Genomic DNA, 22,550 nt, shown 5'->3' with positions numbered 1-22,550 from the left:
TATCCAATTGTCTTCCTCGAACAAATATCATAAAAGAAAAATCATCGCACAATTAGATACACACACCTTCCCTCATTGAAATGTGAAGATAAAAATGTTATACTTCATGTTAGTAGTATAAAGTTATCATTTTTCCTTTTCAATTTAATTATTTTTACTACGGCCTAACTATTGATTATTAGTTGGAGAAAAAAGATTGTACAGTAACACTTGTAGAAAAATCTGATGTATCAATGTGAGCTAAACGATGGATTGAATGGGACATCATTGAGCACAAAATTCTGAAAAGTGAGCTACAAATATCTTTATAAAAAGAACTAGGAATAAATTACATCCGTTGTGATTGGAAATTTCAAAAGGAGGCTTGAAAAGGCACTGGTTTGTCATGTGTTAGCTAGATGAATTGATGGCCTTCCATGATTCAAAGGACATAATGAGGATTTAGTGTTAATTCTGAAATATTTTGTTCAAGTTGGCTGTGATTTTTCTGACCCTATGGGCCATAATTATAGTCGAAATTCACCGGGAATGAGAGAACAACAGGATTTTTTCATAATCTGAAAAGTATTATTGAGCCTGTTTGCAATGCAACTTGCAACATGCAGTGATTACCAAAAAAAAAAAATCCCCCTCCATTCATCTCTTTGCTTAGCCCAGTTTAGCCAGTTAAGAAGGCCAAAGAATGATCACAAAATAGAATCAGCAAAACCAAAAACCGGAGAAAAGAAGAAGGAAAAAAGCTTTCAGTCAAAGTCAATCCAAAAGTGAGAATGAAAGGGATGTCAATCAGCACTTGGGAAGGTCTGCAGGTGGAGGAGGCAACTTCTGGTTGGGTAGCTTCCCATCCAAGACAAGCCACGCCATCTTCAATCCCCAGCTGGTGTGAACTTCCAAGTGGCAGTGCATGAACCATACCCCTACATGATGATCAATCACTTTTATCAGCATCCATCATTAAAGATGGAGATTGCAAAGACACAATACCAGACCACATATGATTCTACCATGTTCTTCAGAAAACATAAAAAATGAAAGAACAGATTGCAAAGTGCATTGTGATCCTCTCACCTGGGTTATCAGCTAAAAACCTTATGGCCACCCAGCCCCCAGAAGGCACACCCACAGTGTTCCTCTCAACTGGGTCGACAAGATTGAACTTTCCAGGGTCGTTATTGGGGTCGAAATTGCCAAATCCTTGTCCCACAACAAAGAAGTTGAACCCGTGCAAGTGAAGCGGGTGGCTCTCGGCACCGAGAATGCTCGTGTCCTGCATAATAAGCTCGACGCTGCTGTTGAACGGCAGGACCACCAGTTTTGTTCCGTTGCCCACGTTCGTGTTGTTGGGCGAGGTCCCGGTAAAGTTGAATATGGATTTCGGGTAGCTTGGGAAGTCCGGGCTGTAGACTCTGTTCGATTGGCCGGTGTAGTGGGCTTGAAGGAGCGCGGTGGTCGGCATCGTGAACGATACATTGTTGATAGCAGCATTGAACATCGTCCCGTTTGGTCCTTGGCAAGTTTGGTTGCCTTGGCATGGCATAGTCCCGAGACCGACAGTGAAGAAGAACCTCTGGTCAACCTTTTGAGGTACATTGGCAGGAAATTGCGGGGTTGCTAGACTCCGGAGCTTATTCGTGAAATTTGTCGCGAATGCGGTGTCGTTCAGAGGCGGGAGAGTCGGTTTAAAGAGCGGAAGTTGCTTAATTGAAGAAGACCAGTGAGGTTTGTCAAGGGGTGGCTTATACTCTAAAATGCCGGCGACGGTAGAGTTGTCAAATGTACCAAGACCAGTCACATAAGGCCTAGCGGTCATGAGGAAAATGGCTTTCGGGTAGTGGGGTTTTGTCTTAAGAAGGACATTTGTGGTCTGTCCAGGGGCGATCAGGAGTGTCTCGGTCTCAAAGGGTTTCACATAGACAGCGTCCGCTTCGACCACGGTGAGGGTGTGGTTTGCAATGCTAAAGAAGAGCTCGTCATTAAGTGCAGCATTGATTAAGCGAAGAAGGTAAGTCTTTCCTGGCTTCACTTTGAGCCTGTATGTATCTGTAGGAATTCGTTCAGTGAAATATCCAGTCGATCAGTTACCAATTGTACGCTTCAACAGTTTTCCATGGAAGTGAGATTTTCAGGAAATATAATCCAGAACGTAAAATGTGGTTACCTTTGGCAGAGCAGTTATACAATGGGCCTGGAAGTCCATTGATGGTATAGGCATTGGAAACATTAGGTCCTCCACCGGTTTGCAAGGCCTGATTAATGATTGCCTCAGTATTTAAATTAAACCATTCACCTGAAAATTTGTGCTCTCTGTTAATTCTCGGTAATCATAAATGTCAATAAGAAAGTAATGTCGAGCTCGGATCAATCTAATCTTTAATGCATTACCAAAACGATGGGAATTTCTTTGTGAGGCTTGACAAATGGGTAAGAAGCATTATGCTTGGGAAGGATGATTAGAGGACCATAGAGAGTTGACCGTAACCATGATATATGTGCATGCCACCAAAGAGTGCCTCTTTGGCCTACAATGGTGTAGTTGTACATGTAACTCTGGCCAGTTTGGATCGGGCATTGAGTCACGTATGCAGGACCGTCAGCCCATCCGGATCGAAGTTGTCGAATTCCATGCCTGTTTTGTGCAGAAAAGAAAAGAAAAGAAGGAAATGAATCCTCTACAACAGCCTAGGACTAGACTATGAAAGTGCCTCTCTATTTGATTACATCAAGGTTGAAGGCTTGGCTTGACCCTATTTCATCTCCTAATCGGAGTAACTTATTGGCAAAGAAGCCTCTTTACAACAACAACAACAACAACAACAGCAAAAAAGAGAGAGAAAGAAAGAACCAAGGACTAGCTATGAAATTAAGGCGTCTCTCTATTGACCGCATCAATTAACAATGGCTTGTAGGCTATCTAGTGCAGCATAATTTGTCATACCAGTGGATCGAGATGTTATTCGGGACATGATTAACCACTTCAATTAGAAGCCGATCGCCTTCCCTGGCAATAACTCGAGGGCCCGGCCATTTCCCATTTATGGTGATCACGCTTTTGGTATGGCATAAACGCGTCACATTTTGCAACAAGACCTGCCAAACACATTTTCACTTGGTTAGGAAGAAACAATGGCAATGGGAGTTGTCAACACACGAGTCCATGTACATATCATATGTACAATTCATGTCTAGAATACAATCTCATTTGAAAAAAGTATTCAAGGATTGAGCAAATACATACATTGAACTTGTAATGCCTGGTCATGCCTTCGCCGGCGACGAGAGCAGGCTCGGGACAGAAGCACGACACTAAAAATGCGACAAGAAAGAAACCGGCGAGTGGACACGATCGAAGGAAAGAAGCATCCATTCTCTCTTCTCAGCCTCGATTTCTCTTTTAGCAGAACAGAGAAGGGACTTGATTGAGCGTGATGACAAAGAAAACTTGTCGATATGGTTCGAACCGCTTGTGGATTCAACATTACCAATCTCTTGAAGTATATATAAGCAAGTGTTCCTAGCTGATCTGGTAGTGAAAATGCATAATTTATTACATAGAGAAGCTGGAACAGCATATCATCGGTTGTTCGAACAACTTTAGAGTGATGTCAAAGACAATCCACTTTTGACCTCCTTCCCCTCCAAGTCAAACTTCCCATGTAGGGCAAAGTAATATAATTTTCGTCTAAAGCTCAAATCAAATCGTCACATCCATGGAAGGTATTGGAAACCAGCTACCACGCTAGATCCCGATAATTAAATTAAAGTGCAGAATTCCGTTGAACATCACGAGACGTTTCAGATAAGAGCACTTCATTTTTATTAATTACTATTTAATTCTGTTATTGCTATTGAATTGTTTGTTACCTTCATCAGTCAAGTAAAATGGATCATTTATCTGGTGAAAACAATCAAATTGATTCATTCTCTTGTCTAGCAAAAACCAATGACCAAATACTATTATGCGCAATGTTATCCCTCATATTAGTAGTATAAAGTTATCATTTTTTTTTCTCAGTTTAATTATTTTAGTCTGGCCAAGCTATTGATTATTACTTCGAGAAATGCACTTATATCAATAATTAAATAATTTATCATTAAATAAGAAATCTTTCTCATTTATTCATGCAATATTAAGGCATAATTCAAAGTTTTGTCTTGATATTAACGTGAACAATTTTTGTAATTTTCTATTAATTTTTTTAATCATATATTATTTTCTTTTCATGTTCTTTTAAATAGTTATCTTATGATTAAGCAAGACAAGGCTTGCAAGCCCTCACCAGTAATTGGGCGAGGGCCAAGCATAAAAGAGAGCTTTGTCAATGAGGTTCCTGACAAAATGCCTAGCAAGATATAGTTACTTTCACCATGAAAAATTAGATCAAAGAATACACTGAGTCAAGCAATCTAGGTCTAGGTGAGGGCTTCACAGCGCATAATGGCTAACAAGGGCTTGTAGGCCCTCACCCAATGGCCATCACAGTCGAGGCTCTCACGACTCTGTTGGCCCTTTCGAAAAGATGAATAGTGAAAAAAGAAGGAGAAAATAAGACAATAAAATAAAAACGAAAATTAAAATTTTTTGGAAGATATTATATTACCAAAATTGACTAGAATAACTTTATTAACAAATCATCAAAAATGTTTGAAATTGAATTGGTCAAATTTAAAAGCTTATTATCGAATTACTCGCCATAGAATAGGTTTTAATAAATAAATTTTTTTTTTTGGGTTTGTCCTTCTGTTCTTATTAAATACATACCATGTCCTTCGACCAAAAATAAAAAAGACATAAATGTTCCTTTCAGAGTCTGTTCCAGAGTCCGTTCACTGTTTAATAGAGAACGTTCATTCGACGCAATATGTTCAGAGTTCCTAAATCGCGGACTAAATTTAGTCTTGAATTCTATTGCATCATCTAATCCCTTTTGAACAAATAAGTTCACCTAACTAGACATAGATTTCCTTTTATTTTATCTTTTCAATTTACGATTATCAATTATTTTGCTATTGCAAAAATTACAATTAAGTTTAATATCAGAAAGCATGACGCCCTTAGAAAAACCCTTTTAATACAACTTCAATAATTATACTACTTAAGAAATATTTGCTTCTCTCTACGCGGGTAATGAAACTAGTTTTCTATACGTACTTTTTTGGTATACATGAACACTCCTCCGATCCACCAACCGATCCTCCGGCATCAGAAAAGCGATCGAGACACACCAGCTAACGTTTACTTCCAAAAGTTAACGTAAAACCCGAAGTCCCGCGCGACCGTTTTCGCTCGCGGGTACCCTCCTAGCAGGAGCACCAGCAACCCAGCGAGGACCGCAATCGCCAGGACCGCGGCCGAAAGCCGGCGACCAAATGTTTTCCCGGAGAAAATGGTCGTGAACAAGCACGTCTGTGATTGCTCGTCGCTTGGTTTGTTGTCCTTGTCGGCAGCGTATTCCTTGTTCAGCTCTAATCCATCCAGTGCCGACGTTATCGCTTGTTCCGGCTCTCTGGGGTCATCGATTCTTTGGCCCGGCTCGGTCGGGAAGTTTAGGACTTGCAACAGGGACGCTATGATCGACTCTTGAGATCGCCTCTCGGCCTCCAGTTGACGGGACACCATAGGCAGGGGAGGGGGCGCTGGGGAAACCGCGGACTCGTCTAGTTTGATTATGTCGTCTTTCAGTATGTCCGCAAAGAAATCTTCTTCGTCGTCTTCAGGGTCCTGAAATTTCACATCGGGCAACTCCGTATCATCCTGGGTGAAAAGCAGAGGCCCCAAAGATCAAAAACTACGGCACTCGAAAGACTGGAATCGAATCGACGACTAACCTTCTGGTGGATGGAAGATTCTGTCATCGTCCCTTCGTTCAATAAGTTCTGGTTGGATTCGGATGCCGAGTCCGTCTGCTCAACAGAATGAGAGTCGTAGCTGCTCGGGCACCTTCTTGCGAAGCCTTCCCCTGCTTCAGACAGAGTTATCCCTTCGATGCCGCCCTTGGATGTAACGTTGTTTCTATCATCTACAGAAGACAGCTCCCTTTGACTCGGAGAAGCCTGATCCGTGCCTTCGTTAATCCGGAACTCGGTATTCCTGCGAAGGCGGCAGATGACTGGAGAATCCTAGAAGTTCACAGTAACACAATCGATAAGCATAATTAGCTATTATTGAAAACATATGGAGAAATTTGCTCAAGAACCTTAAAAGTAATTTAAAGAGGCCATTCGATTGATGAGCGAATACAATGTCGGAGTTCACACTGCTGAGTTCACAATATATATTACCTGTGACTTCCCATCCATACAGTACTCGTGCATGATCCATTCCGTCCTCTCACCTTTCGGCGCACGGCCCAAATGGAAGACGAGAGTCCTCTTAGTACCAATAACTCTGGAGCCAGCCTTGACGTTGCGCTCCTTGCCAGTGGCCTTCCAGTACCCAAGTTCAGTCGCTCGCCTACTTTGTGTGCCATTTGGGTATTTCCTTCCACGAGCCGAAAAGAAGAACCACTCGTTGTCCGACTTGATAATGGACTTTGCTGTTTCAATAGTAAACCGGCACTCATCAGTCAATTATGCAACAAAGCATTCATACTGAGGACTGGACAAGCATACTTCCATTTCTGATATGCCTTGGCAAGGGAACAGAACATACATAATACCATGAGAATGCCTAGCATTGAACTCGCACAAAGATGAACGGAGACAATATTTGCCGGTAGCTTCCTAATTCCTGGCTACACTGAAGCATTTCGTCTTTCCTACCGTAAATATGTACTTCCGCATGTCTGTAATTCTCGAACATATGCCGTTCTACAGATTAAGGTTACAGTGCAAAAGATGGGGGACTAACTGACAATAATAAGGTGCACAATGCCGTGAATTTTTTACAGCTAGGACATATAACTTGAAGAGAGCCAACATCAACTTTGTCACAAGAAGATGGAAAACAGAGTTCAATACTGATCAGACCAGCAACCGGGGCATCGACGGGTAAAAGAATGGAAAGCTCCCTCTTCGCACCATGGCAAAAACTCAGGCACGGTTTCTCCGCTCCCGCATTAAAATCTCAACGAAGCTAAATGCTGCATCGTGAGTCAAAAAATCTGGTGTAACGGTATAAGAGACGCAAAGTTCCTTCCTTTCCTAGCCGGTTTGCTTCGCCGGAAAACCGCAGATTCTTGGCTTCATCAGGATTAGATCAGAAGGGCGAGTACGTTGAACAAGGAGCCTAGACATCAAGCCTACTCTCTGCTCGAACCGCAAAAACGTCGATCGAATCGACACTGAACGGGAGAAACGCAGGACATAATACAAACCAGCGCAAGATCGGTGGCTCCTGTACACACTACCAAGACGATGGTTCTCGTGGGATTCAGAAGATAAAAAAGAACAAAAAATCAACCTTTTTCCGCGTTAAACGCTTACCATCCAGGACGAACACGTAAAATCTTCTTGCAACGTAATGGAAATGCTGCAGTACTTGCATAGAACGTTTGATCACATCGCAAACTAGTCAAAGACGTTCAATCAGGACCAAGACCAACCTGGCAAGTCCCAGGGCTCGTGGCGGCAAATCTCGACCTCGGCGATGACCTCGACGCGCTCCTCGCAGCCGTCGAGCTTCTTCCTGAGGTAGTACGAGATGAGCTCCTCGTCGGTCGGCGAGAACCTGAACCCCGGGAACATGGAAGACGCCGCCATCGTTATCTGCGGCTCTCTCGAAGAAGGCCCCGCCATCTCCGCTCTCCGCTCTCCCTCTCTCTCTCCCCCTTCCATTCTTCTTTCGGCAGAAGAAGCCAAAGAAGGCTCCCTTCTTTTATGGCTCGTCCGAGCCCGACGCAAGGAATGAGTGAGCCCCGCGCCTGTCTTCCTGCGGTTCCTTTAACTTGTGGAGAAAGAAGAGAACCAGAATCCGAAAGCAGCAGGCACGAGAGCAAGGAAGAAAGGACGGGGGGAAGGAAGGAAGGAAGGCAAGGTAACTTGGGTTCGTTCGTGCTTTCGTCGTCGTCTGTTCCCTGCGTCGGTGTCAGTCTCTGTGCTGTGCACGCTTTGCTTGTGCGTGTAGTGATGGTGATGGTGTCCTGCGTCCGTGCCCTCCTCAATCGGCGTGAAGCGGCGTGAGGACGTGACGTCGAGAGGGCCCGCCGACAAGGGAGTTCCCGGCCGTACGTGGCGTGGAGAGGCCACGTGTTGCGACCCCGATTGTTCTTTTTTCTTTGTTTTCTTTAAATTTCTCGGGTGACCGTCCGTTCGTTTCAGCGTCGCCGGCGGAGCGAACGGAGCTCGCCGACGTCCGTCTGCAGCGTGACCGCAGCAGGACGAATCAGAGTCGATTGCTGGTGAGGACTTACTGGGAATTTGCATTTGTGAACAGGATCTAATGTGGTTACTATAGAATCTCGAATTATGATTGAATTCAATTTGATAAATTTAGTGAGAGTTCCGTCCACCCGAGGGAGTTCTCCCATAGACCTGTCATTTCCCTTAACCACGCCGGCGTGTTTCAGCTGGGAAGGCTTCACGGGGATTAGGGGGTGTGGACGGGAGAACCAATGGGGTTGGTATATTTTTATCGAGACCCCGGACCTGGGCCTCTACCAAAACTTTTCTGGTGGTCAGAGCCTTTTAAGACCCTCATCAGGTCCAATTTGATAAATTTATTGAGAGTTAATAAAGGTGTCAACCGTTGGATTTTTAGGAAACCTAAATCAAATTCAATTGTTTGGTGTGCATTAACTTTGAACTAAATCGTGTCACAAATCAAAGATAACCTCGGTTTGGATCATATCGGTTCGGTTCTTTTTTGGTTTTTTTTTTTTTTAAATATTAAAAAAAGGTTTGGTGGAAAATGAGAAACATTGTGTAAATTGTAATATTAAGAAAATGGGTTATTTTCCGTTCAATTCGATTCACTGAAACTATTCAAATTGAAATAAAGAATAGTTATTTTTTTATTATCCAAACTGAACCAAGAATGCACAAAAAATCGATTTATTTCAAGTTCAGTTTTGACACCCCTTGGGTCAAGCCATAGTTCTATATGTATGCATGCATGTACTTGTAATAGAATAGTGTTAGACAGTCGATCCAAATAGTGGGAATAAGTCTAAATGAGTGAATTACCTAAATTAGGAGGCCACAGGATGCACTTGACTCATACGGCCCATCAATTGAATGCTTGATGAGCACTCAATTATGAGTTTTAATTGAGCAATGGGTTTAATTCAAGTGAATTGTATAACAAGTGGCAATGGTAAATTGACTCGAAGCATGCACAAAAGTTGAAAATAGAGTAGGATCCATCGATTGGGTGATAACCATCACTACGAAATGGGGAGCACTTAAGAACCATCCCTAAAGTAACATGCGAACCAAGACGGCGAGAGATTCTTGCGAAGGAGGACCGAAATGCTTGATGGAGTGGTCCATTTAAAGGCACAAGAAGAATCAACGAGGAGGATATCAAAATATCGCAAGAGCACATCCAAAAGATAACAAATCACAGACATACCAATCATCTCTAAAGACCGAAACTCTTGACTTTGCACATACAAAGATGAGATGATCATTTATAGTAAATCGGATTAGATTAGTTTCTGCCTGAATTCGAATTCAAAATAATTTTTGAATTATATTAGATTTCCTGATTCCGATATTCATCTTTGTTTATAAAAAACATTCGAGTTATGCTTCCTTAAGTTTTTAACCTTCTCTGCACATTCCGATCATGCATTAGCAACTTATGTTTGTTTTAGCCATCAAGAAAGCATGGCCTCTAAGAATGTAAGCCATTTTATAAAGTCTCATGCAACTTCCTTATCGTTTTCAAGTCTGCTGTTCGTGCTTTATTAGCAAACTCGAATTTTACAAAGTCTTTGTGTTTTCAAAGTATATTACAACCCATTTACTTCATATTCGAACTGGAATTACACAAGTTAATCGGTCATTGATCACCTGCTATTGGACTTTAATTACTAAGTGAAACTATTGAGTTTCCAAAGACCACAACCTTGCCACCAAATAAAGGAAAGATTGGTTGGAGAAAGATTCAATCCAATATTATCTAATATTATAATGTTGAGCGCCGTACCCAATTGATTACCTAATAGTATATACGATATAAAAGATTCAATATAATATTATCTTGTTCCATCTTATCAAATAATCCAACTAAATAAGTAACAAAAACATGATCCAGTTTCTACCCCGACTTTATTTCGTCAACACTTCCGCAGATTATAAGGTTGACCAATTTGGCATCGTTGTATTGAACCAGCAAATCGCTTCAACATCGTCGCTCCGACAACAACTTTTAACCAAGTATTCACCATAAAACCTCAAAGATTAGGAATTGCAAAGAGTAGACTGGTTCAAAGTTTAACTACTCACGAATCCCAATTATATCATTTAGGAATCGGACGACTATCAACTACTCAATTAAATTCATGAAAAAAAACTATTATACTCGCGGACCGCTTGTCAGTGGTTGAGTCAATTGCTTTTAATTTCACATACGATTTGTTTTGATGCCTGAGCTGCTAGGAGTGAAGAAGATTTTAATATTGTAGAGATCAAATTGACCTTAAATTGCTCAACTAATTATTTACCAGAGTAGCTAGGCTTGGTCAATTTTCTTGCCTAGACATCAAGACTCCATTTGTTCGTGAAAAATGAATTATTTGAAATGCTTTTAAAAAAATAATTATTTGTATTGCTTACAAAAAAGAATGGACGAGAAATATATCCATTATCATTTAAAATGTTTATAAATAAATTATTATCGATAATGAAAATATTTTTCTTTGACTAATTATTTTAAACAATACAAGTGATCATTTTGGGATAATATTTTCTAAAACATTCGTTTTCTATAAAACACATAGAATCCAAATTCAACTTGAATTGCTCAACTAATCGTAGATGAATAATGCTTCGGACGCAAGACAAGCGGAACCCAAATTCAACTTGAATTGCTCGACCAATCCACTCAATTTTTTATGTTTCCACTTAGTGTTAAAGTGAAAAAAAAAAAGGTTTTTTTTTTTTCTCCATCAAAAGATAAAAGATCATTTACTTTCTCATAAAATAAAGAAAAACAACATATGTGGATTTATATATACCATGAAAATCATGAAGTGTTTCGATTTAGGAAGACTCAAAGGACTGTTCAAAAAAAAATTTAATGTTCAAAAAATGATTTAAGTAATATATATAAAGTGAAAGTCAATGTGAGAAAAAGCTGAAAGTTCCCGCTCTCGTTCCTTTGATCGACATGGACGCTTCAGCGACCACCTTCCCTGGAAAATTTCTGATAACTCTCAACAACTCATGATGCATTTTCTTCTCCGGAATGATTTAATAAATATATATATATATATATGAATATGATCGCTTCGACCAAGACGAAGTCACCGTACCATCAAAACACAGACACAAGCTCACCATGTCTTCTTCTTGTCCCACTCCCATCAGCAGCGAGATCGACATGACCGGCGTCGACCCTTCTTCGTCCCCTGCTGCACCCACAACCGTTCGAGCCACCGTCGTTCAGGCCTCCACCGTCTTTTACGACACTCCGGCGACCCTCGGTCTTGATTTTCAACATATGAACTCTCCCTCTTTACGTTCTTCTTTTCCTTTGTTTTCTCTTTTTTCTTCTTGACCAAGCGTCTCTCTTTCGAGTGCAGATAAAGCGGAGAAGCTGTTGGCAGAAGCAGCAGCACTGGGGTCGCAGCTGATCGTGTTCCCCGAAGCCTTCATTGGTGGATACCCTCGGGGGCTGAACTTCACCGACCGCACGGCGAAGGGCAAGGAGAGTTTCCGCAAGTATCACGCGTCGGCCATCGATGTGCCTGGTGAGGTCTTCTCTCCACTTTTCGGGAGAACCGGTTAATAGGTTATAGTGTTACTTCTGTCTGAGAGCACTTGTCGGGGGCTGAAAGTGTTGGTTGCAGGGGAAGCATGGTGCGGGAGGTCAGATTGGAATGCCTCACCGCAGTTTCATTCGTCTTTGACCCGGATCTATGTCCGCGGATTAGGCAAAAGACGCCGTCTGCATCACCGAATGCAAAGGATTTCATGCATGAGTCGCATTGCGGACTTTGGCTCCCTAATTAGGATGGATTTTCTCGTTACTTAGGAGGAAAAGAAAGAACTTTTGGCAGTTTACTAGGTTCAGGAGGGAAATTTATCAGTGACCCTTATGAAAAAATTGTCTGTGATGCATACTCAAATTGATGTTTGGTGCCAAAGAAGAGAAGAGGCTGAGATTGGGATGGCTTTCTTAGCACTCATCTGTAGAGCTGGAAAGACATCAAGAAGGTCAATGGTCTCAAACAGCAGAAGCTCAATATTCTGTTTTGAGTCCTCTTCATTTGCCACCAAATCTGGACCTGTTCATCTCTGTGATTGTGATCAAGCGCCTACTAACATGTCCACTGAGAATAGTCTTCACCTTGCAGGACCTGAAGTCGAACGTCTGGCCGCCCTGGCTGGAAAATTCAAAGTGTACCTGGTGATGGGTGTCATAGAGAGAGACGGGTACACGCTCTACTGCACGGTCATCTTTTTCGACTCCCAGGGCCGATATCTTGGGAAACACCGCAAACTCATGCCGACTGCTTTGGAGCGTCTCGTTTGGGGCTTCGGAGACGGATCGACGATCCCTGTTTTCGATACCTCGATCGGCAAACTAGGCTCGGTCATCTGTTGGGAAAACAAAATGCCGCTGATGAGGACTGCTATGTATGCCAAAGGTAAAACAAACTCGCGATTTATCGAGTCGAAAAAATTACCTTTGCACCTTGAAAAATTAGCAATCACATCCGAAAAACTATCAGTCCTGAATTTGTAGAATTTTCCTTTTTTTGGTGCTGCGATTGACTTGCGAGGTCGTCCTAAATTCTCCAGGCATTCAGATATACTGTGCTCCAAACGCTGATCCTAACGCAACCTGGCAATCGTCCGTGATTCACATTGCCCATGAGGGCGGATGCTTCGTGCTTTCGGCCAATCAGTTCTGTCGAAGGAGCGATTACCCTCCTCCGCCGGAATATGTTGTCAGCGGGACCGATGATGATCACCTGCCGGACTCTGTCATATGCGCCGGCGGCAGTGTCATAGTTTCGCCGCTCGGCACAGTCCTTGCTGGACCGAATTTTGAAGGAGAGGGTCTCATCACAGCTGAGTTAGGTAATTCAGTTGCTCTGAAGAACTTTACGTTCTGAGGATAATTTGATCTGTGAATTTGGTGATCTTGGGATTCATGGTCACTTGTCTTGGAGAAAAGATATGCACACTACACGCTCACTTCTGCTATTGATTGAATGAAATGCAGATCTCGGAGATATTGCACGGGCGAAGTTCGCGTTCGATGTCGTCGGGCATTATTCGAGGCCCGACGTGCTGAGCCTCGTCGTGAAGGACCATCGAGCTAGTCCTGTGACCTTCGCCTCGACGGAGCAAGCCTCTAAGCCTTGAGGCGCGAGAGGCGTCTCCCGATTCGCCGCTTCTACTTCATGCCTAGTTAGTAAGCGTCCGACGGCGATGTCTTCCAGGGCCATTGCTTTGCAACTTCAATTTCTATGTCGAATAAATCCAGTTTGTGTCTGGCCAACGGGAATGGTCGGCAATTAGAGCGGCGGCCGTTGTCTCAGATGACTCGTCTCGGATGTTCTCTAAGTTGTTTAAGTTGCCCAAAGACCAGTTCGTTATCTGTACTTTGTATTTCAAGAAATTGTGTATTAAAAATAAACTAAATCATTAACTAGGCTTTTTCGCGGCCTTGGATTTATGTGCATTTTCACATTTAAAGATTCTTATATACAAAATCAAGAAAACTTAATTGAGAAAATTAATCGAAATTACATCAAAACAATAGTAATTTAAGCATCCACAACACATAATAGTATGACTTCTACAAAATGATAGTTGTGAGACCATGATTATGTGAACTTGTAAAAGAAATATAAAAAATCCCTTAACTATATTTCAGTGCAAGAATAAAAATGTAGTTTTATGAGTTGTTATCGAGCACCTCTATTGCGTAAAAAGCAAATCCCTTTTTGTCTAAAAACTCTGCAGTTAACCGTTGAGTACGGTTGCACCAAGCTACCAAGGGTGTAGCCCATCTGCTAACAAGTTCACTAAAGGGTGGTATGGACAAGACTTTGCACGAACTTACTTACACATGGTCATGAAGCACATGAAAAAATGGACTAACAAGAGGGGATAGGAGTGTGCAACCAGACCGGATATATTCGGTTCCCAGACCAGCCCTCCCGAAAAACAAGGTCGAGGATGGTGCATAGGCACGTAGAGTGTCTTTGATATCGACTTTCATAAAAGGGTTGATTCGTTGTTATGAGGGCTTGTTTAGAGTGTTGCAACGAATTGATAAGGTGACATACAAACTGTCGCTCTTGTCAAAGTTAATGGTACATTTAGTATTCTATGTGAGTATGCATATATCATTTCATATAGTTAAGGAAGATGCATATTGAGAAGAGTCGCAACGAGCACGTTTTAAGGCTAAAACCTCATGTGAGCGAGACATTGATCTTATCGTGGCAAATTGAGTCATATGGTATTATGTATAGAAGCAAGAAAATTTGATCTAGTAGACAGGTTGGCCAAAGTACGAAAGAAGTTGGGAATAAGAGAAATCTCTTTGGTAATTCAAGAAACATGTTGATGCCTTCCAAGCCAAAGATGTGATAAGGGCGTTGCCAGGTTAAGTGAGAGAGAGTCAAAAGGTTTTCAATGCACGAAAGACCAAGGACGATTCAAGCAAACCCGACGAGCCTTTTTTTGATACTTTATAATATTACTAAGGGCAGATAATATGGAAAATGTATATTATTCTAGAAAATTGTTGTAATCATTGTGGGTAATTAGTAAGTAAGAAGGTAAAATCTCCACCTATAGATTAAAAGTAAATCGGCTGTAATTACGGGGGTGCCCCAATTTCTATCACGTCGCAAAACTCTCTCTCTCTAACATTTCGAGGTAAGGAAAGGCCATTCTTGTTCTTGATTCGATTCACTGTCGAAAGATCGAGAAACCTGCTGCGGCTGCTAAGTGGGAGGACTAGCAGAGACAAACCAATTTCCACACGTCTCTCTCTCTCTGCTCTCAGACCAGACGGCGACAAAACTGAGCTCCGGCTCGGAGCGACAGCAAAACCCAAGCCACACAGAAAGAGAGAGATACACAGAATAGCAATGGCGCTGGTTCCATCCGATCCCATCAACAACGGCCAGTCCCTCCCCCTCATCGCCGAGGTCAACATGTCCTCCGACTCCTCCTCCGCCGCCGCCGTCGTCCGCGCCACCGTCGTCCAGGCCTCCACCGTCTTCTACGACACGCCCGCCACTCTGGGTACCCTCTCTTTCTGTCTGTCTGTCTCTCTCTCTATGGGTTCAGTAAATTTGACGCCTTTTTTCTTTGCTTCTTCTGTGGGATGCGATGGCAGATAAGGCGGAGAGGCTGCTGGCCGAGGCGGCTTCGTACGGGTCTCAGCTGGTCGTCTTCCCCGAAGCCTTCGTCGGCGGTTACCCCCGCGGCTCCACCTTCGGCGTCAGCATCGGCAATCGTACGGCGAAAGGCAAGGAGGAGTTCCGCAAGTATCACGCCTCCGCCATCGATGTTCCAGGTACTAGCGCTACCGCCATGTTTTTATGGTTAGTGGGCGTTGGTTCTCTTTTGGGTTTTTGAAGGTAGTTCGTTCTCACCCAGCTATGACGATTCGTAGTTTCCGATGTTGGCCCTCTCTTTGAGTTCTGTATCTAAGTGCAAAAAGTTGGTCGACTTCCAAGATTCGCGGTGTCGAAGCAGAGTCTCTTGTTTGGTCTGTAGATTGATGAACTTGCAGCAACCTGGATACTCATATTGAATCTCTGTTTCTGAGCTCCTTGAAATGGCTGCTTTGTATATCATGCGATCGTTTGATATGTCGCTCTCGTTTGTGCCGTCCTGCCACACGGCTCTTCTTATGCCTTGCGCATATGTTCCATGATTGATGCTTATGCAGGCCCTGAAGTTGATCGCTTAGCAGCGATGGCTGGAAAATATAAAGTTTTCCTAGTGATGGGGGTGATAGAGAGAGATGGATATACATTGTATTGCACAATCCTGTTTTTTGATCCTCAAGGTCATTACCTTGGGAAGCACCGTAAAGTCATGCCAACGGCTCTGGAGCGTGTCATCTGGGGATTTGGTGATGGGTCGACCATTCCGGTGTTTGATACGCCGATTGGGAAAATTGGTGCGGCCATTTGCTGGGAAAATAGAATGCCACTTCTGAGGACAGCAATGTATGCTAAAGGTTAGCTATTCTGCATGTTTGCAGCTTGTTTTTTGCTTGACCAGGTCAAACTAGATTTCATCTCCCGGTCTCTTTCATCTCCATTGACTGGCATATATCTGCTCTTCGTGACCATGTGGACTTGAAGGAAAGTATAGAATTAAAAAATAGATGCCCATGCCAACAGTTGCACACATTCTTCTGAAACTTTGCTGCATGACACAGCTGGTGATCTGATTTTGCCTAGTAACCATGTTCATATTTATGTTCTTACTTTAGCATGGATTTCGTGTCACAGTTGGATATGATAATGATATCTCTCCCACCCTGGAATTCTTGGTTATAAGTTTTAAAGCCTGTATCATGCTGTCAAATTGGTGTCCAATCCATCTGATCAGGCTAACTTTTGTTACCTGCATTGATGTCGTTGGAACCAGTGTTGGGGTAATGTTCGGAAGTTTAACCATCACAATCCATATTAGAATGTGATTCCATGGATTGTTGTCTGTCAATGCCTTGTTGGATTGCAAAACCTTCGTACCTCCTGTTGAGGCTGGGCTTCCATGAGCCATAATTTTGAAATAGAAACTGCAATTAGCACAGGAACGATGTTAGCTAAACTTGATGCAGGAAGGATTGAGAAAATCCAGTCTTCTTCATTTTGCAGGTGTTGAAATATATTGTGCGCCGACAGCTGATGCGAGGGACATTTGGCAAGCATCTATGACACATATTGCTCTTGAGGGTGGATGTTTTGTTTTATCAGCCAACCAATTTTGTCGTCGGAAAGACTACCCGCCTCCACCAGAGTATGTTTTTGCAGGAACAGATGACGATCTTAACCCAGATTCTGTCGTATGTGCTGGAGGCAGTGTAATTATATCTCCATCAGGAAATGTTTTGGCCGGACCCAATTATGATGGCGAGGCACTCATCTCAGCTGACCTTGGTATGCTCCTGTCACTTGCAGCTCGCGTGCACTTTAAATCTCTGGAAGTTAGCTAACCAACGAGATTATGGTCTCATTTTAGTTGTGAGGGCTTCTGGTTTTTCCTCATGAGCTTGATATACTTATGGTGTAATGATGTGCAGACCTTGGAGAAATAGCGCGGGCCAAGTTTGATTTTGATGTGGTTGGGCATTATTCGAGGCCTGAGGTGCTTAGCCTGATCGTGAGGGACCATCCGAGCAACCCAGTTACCTTTGCATCGACATCCGGGAAGCCTGAAGGCCCTTACAAATAGGTTATGTTTTCTTTCACGGAGCCAGGTCTGAATCATGGCAAATAACGGCAAGCAAATGTTGGTCCCAGTGGGAAGCTTTTGATTGTTTGTTTCAACTTTTTGGACTCCTGATTGTTTGTTCAACTTTTTCGACTTCATGAGCTATTGTAAATTCTGATTGCAAGCAACATAGTTCATGAATACTTCCTGCTTGATAGTTGAGAAAGCGATGTTATATTTCAGTTGCACAGTAAACATGTCTGTATCCTGTGCAGTAGGACTCTTGTAACTAGTCTGTATCTTGGCAATGAAATAAGAACATTAGTGACTGTTCTCGTGAATTAATTCGATCTTTTCTTTTGGTAGCTCAGTGACGAGTTTTTTGGGTGGTGTGGGGTGGATGGGTGGGTTGGGTTTTCGCCGTTTCAATATCTTACAGTTCCATGCACCTGGTCTTATTTCGACAGGCGGTTTGTCTTATAACAAATGCTGGCCCTCATGCCAGAGAATATGTTAGGCCAGTTGACGACGAAATGAGTTGTTAAGGAGCACATGGAATGATGAAGAGCATAGGTGGAATTATTCTCTCATGTTTATCATAACTCTCGCAGATGACACCGGTCTTGCAAACTGGGACGGCAGCAACATCAACATGGTATTTAGCAGCAAGAACTAAAATTGCGAATTGGGATGGTTTTTAACATCAGCACTAGACCAGCAACACATATACAATTATAGTATCAAAATTCTCGAATAGGACTAACGCGAGGACATCGTTCGCTAGCAATTTCTAGTATTCCCTGCCTGACATGGAGATGAGCGCAAAAGAAGAAGGAAAAAAACTCTTTAATCCTGACTCGCTTCGATTTCGCATTCATTAGTCTCTCCCACAGTCCAACTCTCCATGCCGTGATCTTGCAGAGGCAAGGACTGGCTCCATGGCCTGATCGGACTGGCGAAATTCGACAGCTGAGGGTCCTTCAGGCCTGCGAGCGCTCTGTTTCTTCTGGTTTCTTCTTCTTTGTTGCTGTCCATTTTAGCCGGTGAGAAGAACTCTATTAGTCTCCCTGCGTCGAACCCATTCAGGTTGTCAAGAGTTCTGGCACCGTCGTGAAGATTCGCCCCTTTAGAGTTTCCTCTTCTTAAGGAGATGCTCTCCCATTGAATTTTGTCAGATGAAGATCTCCTCCCATTGAAGTTGAACTCATTATCTACCGAGACCCATTTCGAGTTCTCTTGATTAGTATCGTCGTGCGCGTAGCTCCACTTGTAGCTCCTGGTGTTGTTGTCCATGTTCAATTCGATCGAATGAAGATCGCTGTCTGCGGATTCATTTCCTTCGCACTCCTCTCCATCAGCTTCTTCTTTATTCTCTCGGAATAATTCGTTTTCAGCGCATTCAAGATTGATATTGTCGCTCAAGAACGCCTCGAGCTCCTTGGCTTTCTGTGATTTCGGAGAATTCTCATCTTTACTCATTTTGGATTTCATGTAGGTCTCGAGCTGAGCCCTCAGCTTTTCGACGGCGGCATTCTTCTCTTCAAAATGGTACTTGGCCTCTGAAAGTTTCATCTGCACTCTCTCCTCCCGCAAGACATCCGCTAGCTGAAGCATTTCCCTCTCCTTCTCCACCTCTTCAAGAACTTTGGCGGATTCTCTCTTCAATTCTTCCACTTGCGCCCGGTCCTCTCCAATCCCTCTCGCTAACTCGTCGCAGACCTGCTCCAATACTTCCTTAGCCCTCTTCTCACTCTCGATCTGTTTCATCGCCTTGGAAAGAGATGACTTCATGCCAGCCAGTTCTTGGCCAAGCTTCTTGTTTATTCTCTCCGTTTGTCTTCTCAATTTCTTTTCCACGTCGACTTCCTCAGCCATATGTGAAATGGTAGTGCGGATTCGTTCCCGCTCCTTTCTTCTCCAAGACGCCTTTTCTTCTGCGAAATTCTTCATGAGGAAATCAATCTGGTGAGAATGAGACCTCTCTTCATGGATCAACTGCTCAACCTGGATGATGGAACGATCGAGCTCGACTCCTAAGGCCGAGACGAGGGCTATAGTCGGTTTGTGTTGCTTCTCGAGACCACCCACCCGAAAAAGAACTTTCAGAAGTTCCTTCGACGTGGTTAAACTACTAACGACGTCCTTTAGACGAGTCCTTCTATCTTCGGCCCGGTTCTTGCGTTTAGGAGCTTCGATCTGCATTTCCCACCAGACATACATAGCATTAATTCTCTCACCTTTCAAACAGAGACACACAACAGAGGAGAGGTCTCCTTTTTATTTTCTTCAGTTCATTCAAAAGAAAGTCTTGTAAATTTTAAATGTCCAAATGCTCGTGTAGGAAAAGCAAAACGATTCACAGAGATCTCGAGTTCATTTGTTCGACTTGCAAAATGCAAAATTCAGCGAAAACTAGCAGCAATACTGTTCTTTCTGAACACGGGCATCAGTCTCTTCCCTCATATATACTTTCGCTAGCCTTCACAGATAGTGGGTTTATCAGCAATTTTACCATTTCAGCATTTCTTTTTTACCTCTATCACGCTGGCATTGCTATAAGAGTCCTGGCCTCCTTCGACGAAATCTGTGATCAGAAGTTTCTGAGAAACTGCTGAGGATCTTCTCTGGTGATTGCCGCCTCCAGCTTGACCCTTCCTCTGCAATCAACAGACAAAAAAAGTTCGCAATTCGCAAGAAGTTCCGAAAACCATCCGGACAAGCTAACATTCCCACGTGAATTCTCACAAAAACAGAGCCTCCTCAGTCATGAATCGAACGGAAACAAGCAGAGGAACGCATCCATCAACGAAGACAAGTAAAGCCTCACCTCAAGCGCAGGGCTGTGGTTCGGATCAGGCAACCGAGGGACCAAAGAGCCCGAATGCGACAACCTCGCGTCCTTCTCTCTTCTCCTCGACAGCTTCTGATCCATCGTCGCATCCAAGTCGCTCCCCTCTCCGGGCGACGTCACTCCATTGATTTCCCAGAGAGTAGCAGCCAACTTCCTGGCGGAGACGGGCACTTCCTTCTTCGCTCTACCCCCGCCGTTCTGAGCCGCCGCCGCCAAGCAAGCGCTGGGCACCATCAGCGGCGGCGACTTCGCGCCCGTCCTCCACGTGGGAACAGGGGTGCTCGACCCTGCTCGCTTCCCCACCAAGATCGCCCTCTTCAGCCGGTACCTCCTCACCAGGGACGAGGAGGAGGAGGACGAGCAGCCCCTCTTCCTGATCTTGCACTGCCCTCCATTCTTTCCCTCCATGAGCGTGGAGGAAGCAGGGGAGGAAGCAGCAGCTACGTCCGTTTCGAGAGGACCCAGAACACGCAAAAAACACAAGGAAACAAACGTCAGAACTCGGAGCAAATCTTGACTGCGACCGGTCCGCTTTCGCAAAAGCTCGGGAGAGAGCACATCATGGGCGCAGATGGACTTGACCCACTTTCAAGAATTTTGAAAGGGGACGGGGGCAAGAGAGAGATTGAGATTGGAGGAGGAGGAACAGGGGGAGGAGGGTGGGGAAACGTTTCTCAAAGTTCCATGGGAGGGAGTACGGGTCGTTCGTTCGATCAAATCTTTTCTTTTTGGGCAAGTCCGGGCTGTCCGTCACGCCTTGATTTCCTCAAAGAAAGAGACAATCAAAGATTCTTCCGCCCCAGCAGTCTTAAAGATCGACCAGAGGAACTTGGAAAGCGGGGGGGTGTTCGGGAGTGGTGGGCTGTCGAATTATTGGGGTGGCGTTGGGAGAGAAAACGGAGAGAGAGAGAGAGAGAGAGAAGCTTTGGCTGGCAAAGATTCAGAATTCTGGAGAGGGAAAAAGCAAGGAAAAGAGAAGTAAAGTTGAGGAGAGAGAGGAGGAGGGAGTATAAGGATAGGCTGGTTTTGCTCTCCTTGCATGTGGATCTAATGATTGTATGGAAATCTATTTGTAATCCCTCGAAATTTAATAAGGCGTGCCCGTCCTTCTCGTTCAAGATTTTATCTGACTTTATTTACTCTTCTTTTTTGGTACGAAATGAGGGCGAATTATGCTAACTGAGGAAGTAAAACTTCTCGATGGCTTATCTAATGCTAAAGTGTCGTTTACATCGAAAGTCCATTAAAGTATGGAATTATAAAGGCCGGTCCCCGAAAATACGTGTTGTTAAATTTAACACGAAGGTGAGCAATAGTGAAAAGGACACGATGATGTGATTTTCTTCTTTCTTTTTTGTCTTTGACGAGCATTTTCATTTAAATGCTGCGTGCTGATGACGTGTTATATGCTTTAAGATGAAAATATAAATTAGTCAAAATTTCAAAGCAATTTCTGCATAGTATAGTGATAAGGAGCGACGGAACAAAAGATATTTATCATGACATTTGATTTTGCAAGAGTGGGATTACTGCGATTTGACATGGGATTAGAGATCTACCTTATCACCGCACCGCAACCCGAATCCAGTCTTTGACATGGCGTACGCATGCACAAAGCACAGTCCAATGGGAGACGTGCATGTGTAAGCTTTTGGAATTTTGACCGAGTTCGAAGTATTAATTTTGTCCCCCATAATTGGAATTGCCAAGATCTCCTTAAATTTGCATCGAAAGTTCTCCATGGCTCAGCAATATTTTCGCCCTCCCATCGATGCACATCGAAATTCATGTCATTTCTCTATAATTGGCTACGATAATTACTAAGATTTTGAAATCCACAGGAACATTGATAGTCAGAGATTGAATACCATATTTGTCTCCGACGCCCACTTCAATGAAAAGTTAGATATTCTCGATCGACCGAAATACGTTCCGTCGACCCGTGAAAATTAGATCATTCGTTAATTATGGAGAAAGGGAAGTGCTTAATAAGAAAAAGAGCGGAAAAGAAGGAAGCCACAAAAGTCACAGGGGGAGTCTGTGACGGATCACATGAAAGGAGGAAATCTTGTTGCCTAACACTGTCAGATTGAATGCTTGACTTTGTCCTTTTAATTTTTGTAAGGGTGCAAGACTCTCTAGCAACCTAACCTAGCATGTGCCTTTTCACTTAAAT

At 43.4% G+C, this 22,550-nt stretch overlaps 5 protein-coding genes across 6 annotated transcripts; 2 read left to right on the top strand and 3 right to left on the bottom strand.

Annotated features, from left to right (window-relative positions):
• Nucleotides 1-577: 577 nt before the first annotated feature.
• LOC104421331 (laccase-17) lies at nt 578-3,449 on the bottom strand. Its single transcript, XM_039303804.1, has 6 exons — nt 3,236-3,449; nt 2,936-3,087; nt 2,383-2,626; nt 2,159-2,300; nt 1,069-2,040; nt 578-917 (listed from the first exon to the last, which is right to left on the bottom strand). The coding sequence occupies exons 1-6, from the start codon at nt 3,362-3,364 to the stop codon at nt 787-789; spliced, it is 1,770 nt and encodes a 589-aa protein (XP_039159738.1). The 5' UTR covers nt 3,365-3,449; the 3' UTR covers nt 578-786.
• Nucleotides 3,450-5,115: 1,666 nt separating this feature from the next.
• LOC104421329 (NAC domain-containing protein 60) lies at nt 5,116-7,946 on the bottom strand. 2 transcript variants are annotated; one of them, XM_010033240.3, is made up of 4 exons: nt 7,542-7,946; nt 6,280-6,533; nt 5,827-6,117; nt 5,116-5,752 (listed from the first exon to the last, which is right to left on the bottom strand). In XM_010033240.3, exons 1-4 carry the CDS (start codon nt 7,771-7,773, stop codon nt 5,234-5,236), a joined length of 1,296 nt encoding a protein of 431 aa, XP_010031542.2. In that variant the 5' UTR covers nt 7,774-7,946; the 3' UTR covers nt 5,116-5,233. The 2 variants fall into 2 exon arrangements, with proteins under 2 accessions (XP_010031542.2, XP_010031543.2); XM_010033241.3 differs by having other exon boundaries at nt 5,116-5,719; nt 7,542-7,944.
• Nucleotides 7,947-11,372: 3,426 nt separating this feature from the next.
• On the top strand, nt 11,373-13,789 carry LOC104421328 (bifunctional nitrilase/nitrile hydratase NIT4B). The gene is made up of 5 exons (XM_010033239.3): nt 11,373-11,585; nt 11,685-11,852; nt 12,459-12,752; nt 12,907-13,188; nt 13,334-13,789. The coding sequence occupies exons 1-5, from the start codon at nt 11,441-11,443 to the stop codon at nt 13,474-13,476; spliced, it is 1,032 nt and encodes a 343-aa protein (XP_010031541.2). The 5' UTR covers nt 11,373-11,440; the 3' UTR covers nt 13,477-13,789.
• A 1,217-nt stretch (nt 13,790-15,006) lies between these two features.
• On the top strand, nt 15,007-17,868 carry LOC104421327 (bifunctional nitrilase/nitrile hydratase NIT4B). The gene is made up of 5 exons (XM_010033238.3): nt 15,007-15,375; nt 15,470-15,649; nt 16,028-16,321; nt 16,968-17,249; nt 17,393-17,868. Exons 1-5 carry the CDS (start codon nt 15,219-15,221, stop codon nt 17,542-17,544), a joined length of 1,065 nt encoding a protein of 354 aa, XP_010031540.1. The 5' UTR covers nt 15,007-15,218; the 3' UTR covers nt 17,545-17,868.
• A 313-nt stretch (nt 17,869-18,181) lies between these two features.
• LOC104421326 (uncharacterized protein At5g41620) lies at nt 18,182-21,406 on the bottom strand. The gene is made up of 3 exons (XM_010033237.3): nt 20,351-21,406; nt 20,058-20,180; nt 18,182-19,719 (listed from the first exon to the last, which is right to left on the bottom strand). The coding sequence occupies exons 1-3, from the start codon at nt 20,780-20,782 to the stop codon at nt 18,370-18,372; spliced, it is 1,905 nt and encodes a 634-aa protein (XP_010031539.1). The 5' UTR covers nt 20,783-21,406; the 3' UTR covers nt 18,182-18,369.
• Between the last annotated feature and the right edge of the window lie 1,144 nt (nt 21,407-22,550).

Source organism: Eucalyptus grandis, chromosome 10 (genome assembly GCF_016545825.1).
Source record: "Eucalyptus grandis isolate ANBG69807.140 chromosome 10, ASM1654582v1, whole genome shotgun sequence".
NCBI lineage: Eukaryota > Viridiplantae > Streptophyta > Magnoliopsida > Myrtales > Myrtaceae > Eucalyptus > Eucalyptus grandis.
The sequence above is the reverse complement of the archived record's forward strand: the minus strand, read 5'-3'. Positions and strand labels throughout refer to the sequence as shown.